This window comes from Elephantulus edwardii, unplaced genomic scaffold (genome assembly GCF_000299155.1).
Source record: "Elephantulus edwardii isolate Elephantulus edwardi_28Jun2011 unplaced genomic scaffold, EleEdw1.0 scaffold00151, whole genome shotgun sequence".
NCBI lineage: Eukaryota > Metazoa > Chordata > Mammalia > Macroscelidea > Macroscelididae > Elephantulus > Elephantulus edwardii.
Genome location: NW_006399901.1, coordinates 1,137,308 through 1,145,549, shown reverse-complemented (window position 1 = coordinate 1,145,549; position 8,242 = coordinate 1,137,308). Strand labels below are relative to the sequence as shown.

At 49.0% G+C, this 8,242-nt stretch overlaps 1 protein-coding gene across 1 annotated transcript; it reads right to left on the bottom strand.

Moving 5' to 3' along the window:
* Nucleotides 1-1,142: 1,142 nt before the first annotated feature.
* On the bottom strand, nucleotides 1,143-6,947 carry MTFP1 (mitochondrial fission process 1). Its single transcript, XM_006894784.1, has 4 exons — nucleotides 6,845-6,947; nucleotides 5,819-5,946; nucleotides 5,044-5,276; nucleotides 1,143-1,215 (listed from the first exon to the last, which is right to left on the bottom strand). Exons 1-4 carry the CDS (start codon nucleotides 6,909-6,911, stop codon nucleotides 1,143-1,145), a joined length of 501 nt encoding a protein of 166 aa, XP_006894846.1. The 5' UTR covers nucleotides 6,912-6,947.
* Nucleotides 6,948-8,242: the final 1,295 nt, after the last annotated feature.

Here is an 8,242-nt window from a genome sequence, read left to right as displayed (position 1 = left end):
CCTGCAGCTGTAGACACCCCCAGAGCGGATCCACGCTTCCAGCGCCCCCTTCCTGGCTCACCGGCAGCCCACTCTGCCTCTGGCTGGTGTAAGGCAGGCCCACCCGGCTGCACCTGAGTGGCAGGCTGCAAGTGGCAGAGCCAGTGGCCTGGTGAGGGCTGATTTGTGGGGCTGAGTGAGCGGGACCTGGGCTGCTGCTGCCCGCACCCCTGTATCAGCCCCTCTGCCTAAGCCAGACTGACTCCTTCCATCCCCACCTTGTTTATTGTAGACAAGTACAGAATTGGGAAGAAAGGCCCCCTCACAACCCCCAGGCCCAGTCGCTGAAGGGAAACCCCAAGGAAAACAGGTAAATGGAGTGAGGGTGCCTCTCTTTTCTTGAAGACTCCTAAGAACCCCCTCACAGGGGTCCTGGGAGGAGCTTAGAGGAGGGCTGCCATCAGGCCAAGGAGCAATTGACCCAGCAGGGGCCCCTCCCGGAACTTTACAGGACTTGCAGAAAGGGGGCGATGGGCCACCTTAAAGGTCGGGCCCCACAGGGCAATGCTGACAGACTGAAGGGTATCATAGGGCCAGTACCAGGCCAGGAGGGATGTGTAACTGCAGAAGTGAGGCTCCGCTTGGGGACCCAGGCCTGCTCCACATCACTAGACACTCTCATCCCCAACAGAAAAGTCGAATACAAGTCAACTTCCTGAGCATTTATTAGGCCCCTGGGAGGGCCTGGCACCCAAGATGGGCCGATCAGAGAATTGGTCCTCAGGCGTCCTTGCTACCTCACCCCATTTCTCTGGATGCTAAGCCTCGGTTCCCGAGGGAGGGTGGGCAGGCACACCGCTTGTCCCCTCTGGGTCTCGGTGTCCTCCTCTGTCAGTTAGGAGGGTGCTACTTCCACATCAGAGACAGGGTTAGGCCAATCCAGGGTCCACACCCACACAGGATCACAGGTTCAAGGGAAGCAGACGAGGTCCAGCTGCAGCCAAAGCTCCTCCAGGCTGGTGTCTAAGCTTCAGTCCTGTTAAAACCCACTCTGGTGCCAGGACCTCGAACCTCATGGAGCTGGGTGCCATGTCCCTGGTCAAGGAGGAAGTTGGCATGGAGCAGGGAGTGGGCCAACCCCCAGGCCAGCAGCCAGAGTGCAATCAGGAGGAGCTGGGCTTCTCAACAGATGGGTACAGCTTGCGCAGGCTGGAATCCAGAAGGAAGTCCACAGACCTGAGCAGAGAACAGGGCCGGTGAGCAGCTGATCAAGGATGCTTTGAGGGGGCCAGGGCTAGGGGAAAGGACTCCTGGATTCAGGATACAAATGCCACCTAAGGAACTTCTAGTCTCCTCCTGCCATCTTGGGTTACCTAGGAAGCCTTCTCTTTCACCAATGGGAGAAAATGAGTCACACAGCAGATAAAGGACTTACTCAAGTCCTCAGGGAAATGACCCTTTCTTCCAGTAACCCAGGAAGCCACAAGGAAAACAGCCAACACCTTTAGCCTAAGGTAGATCTACTAAGTTGACTTCATATTTGGTTCTGAAAAGAGCCCAACCTGGGCCAATCAGAAAAGAAGAACAGGCTCAGAGGTGGGCACCTGGCCCAGAATGGACCAATGACAGCCTGCTTTGAGATTTCTGATGTCACTATTCAGAAGCTTCCCATGGAATTCTCATTGTTAAATAAGTAGAATGAGAGAGAGCTGAGGAACTGTTGGAGGCCACTTCTGCTACCGCAAAGGGAGAACGAGGAAAACCAGCACAGAGTGGGGTGGGAGAAGGGAGTAGAATGGGGAGATCAAGGTGGTTTAGTGGTAAAGAATTGTACTGCCAATCCAAAAGGTACACAGTTTGAATCTACAAGCTGCTCTGCTGGGAGAGAGGCAATCTCTTCCCGTGCAATTTACAGCTTCTGAAAGAGGGTCAGTTATGAGTAAGTTTTAACTCATAGTACATTACAATGACATCATTTGGGGGCCAACATCCAGCTATGCCTGAAAGTTACCAATTCTGGCCTTTTTCATTTCAAAAAAACAATTAATTCCTGTTTTCCTTAGCCTATTTGGGCACCTGTCACCAGGGTCCCCAAAGCCCATCCCCTCCCAAGTGCACTGGCTCCTACCAGTCTTTGTAACACTAGACTTTCTGAGATTGTAACCATCTTGTGTCCCATACCTTCAAGGACCCCCTCCTCCCTTACTGCTAAAGTACCTTTAGATCCTATGACAAGGGCATAAGCACCATAGAAAGTTCCTGAATGGTAACAAAAGTCCCAAGGAAGATCCATAGCCTTGGCGAACATCAAGTTCAACTGGCATGACGCAGTCCACAGAAGACAATATTCTACATCCTACTTTGATGAGTATCAACTGGGGTCTTAAAAACTTTCACATACATCCATCTAAAGTACAACTACCAGTCTCATCCTGTCCAGAACAAAGAAGACGGAAGAAAAGCAAAGCTACATGGGAACAATTCGGACAAAGAGCCAGCAGAGCATGCAAACTCTATGAGACCAGGAGAAATAGATGGTACCCAGCTACCACCGCTGATCACTCTTAAAGAGATCACAGATGAAGATCCCAGATGGAGTAGGGAGGAATGTGGAACAAAACTCAAATCCAATAGAGACTGGGTGAAGCCCCGAGCTATGGTCCTTAATCACTCTTCAAACCTAGAGTAAAACTCACGCCCTTCGCTCAACTTTCTGACAAATAATAGGCCTATAAGATGACCAGGGAGACACTCATTCCATAGAATAGCCAACCATGTAAGGTAAAAAAGAGAAAGGTTTGTCCACGAAAAAGCCAAGAAGTCAGGAAAGGATAGGCCAGAAGGATTAAGGGAAATGAGACTCATAGGGAGGAATAAGGGAAAGTGTGATCACCCTGTGGGTATTGTTACTAATGTCTTAAGATACAGTGAACTGTTTTAGACTTAGGGATGAAATGGTAATTTATAAACCCCAAGAAAATGAATAGACTTTCTTACCAAAAGGAAAAAGAAGAAAATCCTAAAGACTTAGAAAACATTAAAACAATAGAGGGGTGAGGATGTGTGGGCGGTGGTGGGGATGCAGATGAGGTCTTACAATTTGAAGAGGGGGTGAGGGAAATGGAAAGGATCTGGTGTGAAAAACAATGTATTAGAATTTTGTGAATTAGTATAAAAATAATGTAAAGTAGAATGTATATAAATGACTATATGGAAAACAATGCAAATGAAAGATTGTATAAAATGTATATGAATGAATATGATGTATAGGAATATATATGAATGAAACATACTGTCAAGGTATTATTATATGAAAACCAATAAAAAATATTTTTTTTAAAAACTACAAGTGCAATGAAGAAAATGGTCAGAAAATCCAAAAACAAAATGAACTCAGCAAAAGTGGAAGAAACAAAGAAATTTGCAATTTCACCAAAAAAAAAAGCACCACATGAAACAGTGGATCACATGGATACGTCTAGAAGACATTCTGATAAGCAAAATAAGGCAGTCACAAACGGATTATTACGGTAGAAGACCACTATTGTAAAAGGCTAAAGGAAGATTTATACACAGAACTAATTTTGGACGGCTACTAGGGATAGGCAGGAGCTCTGGGGCCTGGCGGTAAGGAGCGCTATTGCCAATCCAAAGCCAACAATTCATATTCAATTCAATTCAGCTGCTCCTCGGGAGATAGATGGCCAATCTCTTCCCACGTGATTTACTGCCTCTGAAAACCCACTGGAGAGTCAGCTATGGGTCAGTTCTGACTTCATGGCACATAACATCCAAGGATGGGAATGGAGGGAGAGGAGAATAAAAAGAAATAGTTAAGTTGGGGGAAGGGAGAGGCAGTATACAGTATATTAATCAGATACTATCATTAATTATATTGATCTATAATTAATGTTCTAAAGATGGATATGAATGATCCAAGGAAACTGTAATTACAAAGTCATAAAACAAAATGACTAAGAGTGATTGAAGGAAAAGCCAACATGATTTACAATAGGAATGAAAATTGATTTACAAACCTTTGTAAACTTGCCCTTAAAAAGAAAAAGAACTCTGTCATCATTATTTATGTCAAAAACACTCTTTAGAAGCTGATGCCAATTGAACCTCAGCCCACTTTCACCAAAGTGTGCATTTTTTTTCTATTGTATTATTTTTACATGTACCATCAAATCAGATTTGACTGGTACAGGAGGAGATTGCCCCTTCCTTCTCCAGCAGAGCATCTGGTGGATTTGAACCGCGTACCTCTGTGATTGCAGTGCAGCGTCTTGCCACTAGGCCACCAGAGCTCCCTTAAAAAGTGTGCATTTTAAATAAAACAGATTTGCTATTAAGAAACAAACAAAAACATTCTTAAGATGTTTAATGTCTGTTACCTAACTTGGGAGGGACTGGAGAGCGTTGTGCTGCGAGAACAAGGACAGATATTGTATAAAACCATTACTGTAGAATGAGCATACAGGTCCAAAGGGGGGAGGGGGGAAGCAGAGGGAGGAGGGTGTGCAGGGGGGAGGGATTAATCATGGGCTGTACAATTTGATGAGTGGAGGAATGAAGGAAATTGGAAGAATCTGCTCTGAAAAACAATGTATTCTAATTTTGTAAATAAACTAGTATAATAATAATAAAATATTTTTAATGTCTATTATACGAAGACTGCTAAAAAGTTAGGATTTATTAATGTAATTTTGCTGTAATATGGAGTCACTGAAATAATGCTCTCTATATAGTTAATGAATGGTGGTGGTAAGAGCTTAGAGTAGAAAAATTAAGTAAAAAACAGATATTTTTTAAAAAACTCAAAATGTACATGAGGGGGTTGAATGAAAACCCTGACTGCTTTGTACACTTTCACTCCAATCACAATGTTTTTTAAAACATCGCAAAGAAAGCTGTCATTGGCCCATCCCAGACTAAGAGCCCAACACCTCTGAGCATCACTCACACCTCCAAAGCCTGAAGTGCTAGCCTTCTCCTGTTCAGTGAAAAGTCGGGGAAACTCCACACCTGGAGCCTACTATGTCCATGCTGGGAGGGACCCACCTGTCAATGGGGTGCATGATGACAGGGATAATTAGCAGCCCCAGCGCTGTGGTGGTCCACTTTCGGACAGCCAGCGGCCAACGGGTGGTGCTGCCCAGGACGTAGAGGGAGGCAGCACATACGCGGTTGACAGTGAAGCCAGGGATAGCCACAGAGGCCAGGGCCTGCCACACAAAGGTGTCCACCACGGCCACTGTCACCCTGGTGCTGCGGCCGGCTTCAGGGCTTGTCACCTGTGGACATAAGAGGCAGTTACACAGCTGGGTGGAGGTGGTAAACTCCAATATGGGGCATGAGGCTGGCCCAGGGCTGGGAAGGCGGCCAGTACCCATGAGGGTGTGGAAACCTCATGAGGGTAGGGTTGAGTTCTGGACTGTACCACACACAGGGCTGGGGAGGACAGTAGGATTTGAGAATGACTCTGCTATGTCCAGGACAGGGGTCTAGACTAGACCAGGTGCAGGGCAGGGTGTGGACCATACAGATGCGTGGACTCGACCATGTGCTGTTTCAGGGTACCGAATAGACCATGCGCAGGGCATGGTGTGGACTGGACCAATTACAGGGCTAAAGATAAACTATCTCCAAATTGGGTCAGGACTGAGGTGCACACTGGGGCTGAGGGGGATTCTAGCACACGCAGGCCACAGGTCGGGGCCTGCAGCACAGGTGAGGTAACAGGGAGTGGACAATCCCAAAGGAGGGTCAGACCCTACCACCTGCAAAGCGGGCTGAAGTGCATGGGTAAGCAAGGGGCAAGGGGCTAGCCACTCACCTCTCCTGCCTTCTTGCCCTTGTCGATGGCATCTGCCATCACATAGGAGCTGGCCACACCGTAGCTCAGCCACACCACAGCTGCTGGCACCAGAGAGCGGAAGGCCTCCCCCACCTCATTGGCATAGCCTGGGTGGGGAAAGGTGGGAAGGAGGTTGGATGACATTTCATTCTCAGGAACACGCGCTGTTCCACAAGGAGCCGCTGGAGCGCGCTGGTTCGTTCTAATCTAACCAGCTGAACACTCGCTGGTGACGTTAGGCGAGCTTCCTTGCCTCTCGCCTCTCTGAGCCTCGGTCCCCGTCTCCAGTGCTAGTCACTGTAGGAGGGTGGGGGTCAAGCACAGAGGCACCATTACCATCACCCATTGGTTAGAGGTTCTCGTTTCCTAGCGCAAGTTCTAGAAGCGTCTGTATTAATGGGGAAACAGTCCAAAGACTGGTCACTCACCAGGTGCCAGGCTGAATCTCATAGCACCACCACCCAATGAGGGGAGCCCTCCTCTACGACTCATTTACCCAAAGGGGAAACTGAGGCTCAGACACAGCTTGTGAGCGGTTGGTGTGTTGTTAGTCCACTGCCACTCAGGGCGATCCCCTTGCTTAGAGTAGAACTGCTCCATTGGGTCTGAACGGCTGTGACCTTCCTAAAGCAGATCGCCAGGCCTGTCTTCCGCAGCACCTCTGAGTGGGTTGCCAGGGCCAACCTTTCAGGCAGCAGCCCAGTGCGGAGATGGGAGTCCAGGTGCACCTGACTCCATAGCCAAGGCTCAGGCATGCCCAGGGTCAGCGCGATCGCTGCATGCCCCAGAGATCCGGGTTCGAGGCTCTGCAAGGCTGACCTGCAGAGACGCCCGAGAATAAGTCTGGTCCCACCAGCGCTGTGTGGCCTTGGGAAAGTCCTTTGCCCTCTGTGAGCCCAGTTTCCAGCCTGAAGTGAAATGAGAGCTAACACCCTCCCGCCTGCTCCTGGCTATTACTACTCCAGGCACAAAGTGGTCAGAGGGACCATGGAGCCCCTAGCTCACCCAGGTACCGCACCCACGTGTCCCGGTAGAGGTCACGCTCGACAGCGCGCGGCGGCGGCTCAGGCATGGCTCTCCTACGGTGCCCCTGGCCACTGCAGCAGCTTCTGACGCCTCGGCCTCCAGTCAACTGTGCGGCAGGACCGGCCAAAGGTCCCGGGCTGAAGGACAAGTCGTGCGTGCAGTTCCCGCTCGCAGGGAGCGTCTGCAAATTCCCCCGCGTACCGAAGCCCCTCTCCCGGGCTCGGGTTTTCCTGAGTAATTTTCTTGACGCGTTTTCTAGGCTGACGGGGGCGGTGTGATTTCTCCACCTTTCTCAGGACTGACTGGTTTGAGGAGAGCCAAAGAGGCCGGGGTTCGAACTGGGATGTTACACCTCCTAGCTGCTTAACATGGGCTAAACTGAGCCTTACTTTAGTCATCTGCAAAATGGGGGGGGGGGGGATGACAGAGTCCACGCCCTAGGATGGTTGTCAGAATAACTGTCACGTTTATGGAGCTTACTTTGAGCCAGGAGTTGGGTAAGGACCCCAGCTGAATTACCTCAAGGCAAAGCCGGTCCTTTTTTAAGGTGTGGAGCGGAGGATTTGAACTCAGGCAGTGTAACTCCGGAGCCCCTGCTGCTCCCCGAGCTCCCCATGTTCAACGTTGGAGCACTAACTGGGATTGGTCGGCCCTAACCAAGTCTTTTGGGAATGACTTTGAATGAATGAATGGAGGGAGGCAGGGTTAGCGCACATGACTCTTGTGAACCAAGCAAAACATCTAGGGGACTAGGGAGCGTGCTTTGTGTTAACAGCATCAGGGAGATCCTTCCTCTACCAGAATAAACTGAATTCAGAGTCACTACAACTCTGAAATGTGGACAGGCAAAGGCACACCACTAGAGGATACAGAAGTCCTGGGTTCAAATCCCAACTGTGCCTCATATTACTGTTAGCCTCCCTGAGCACCAGTTGCTACATTTGTAAAATATAAATGAAAGGAGGCAATATTCATTAAATGCTTACTTGTGCCAAGCTCTCTTCTTTTGAACTGTGGAATAATTTCCTTACATCTTTGCAACAATCCAAGGCAGTAAACTGCACGCAGTAGGGCTCATTCAGTAAAATCAGATGAAGGTGGGTAAAATGAAGATGATTAATGCCTATTGAGAATGGCATGTTCAAACCTGTGCGCCATTGACATCACAGGGTCGTGAAGGACAACTCGGGCAGCGGTGATTCTGCAGGGAGATGGGATTTGAATTGTCCCCCAGCCACTAAGGAGCTCTGGTACTTAAGAGGTTAGGAGTTGCGTTGCCAACACAAAGGCGCGCGGTTTGAATGCACCAGATACTCCTTGGGAGAAAGATTGTCTACCCTTAAGAGTCACTGCTTCTGGAAAAAGCCCATGGGTCGG

What these genes read in the sequence shown, in the direction of transcription:
- MTFP1 (XM_006894784.1), bottom strand. Translation starts at nt 6,911, where the DNA reads ATGCCTGAGCCGCCGCCGCGCGCTGTCGAGCGTGACCTCTACCGGGAC. An exon ending in AGGGCAAGAAGGCAGGAGAG is followed by an intron (nt 5,277 to 5,818) that starts GTGAGTGGCTAG and finishes TTATGTCCACAG; the next exon opens with GTGACAAGCCCTGAAGCCGG. An exon ending in ATCATGCACCCCATTGACAG is followed by an intron (nt 1,216 to 5,043) that starts GTGGGTCCCTCC and finishes TTCTCTGCTCAG; the next exon opens with GTCTGTGGACTTCCTTCTGG.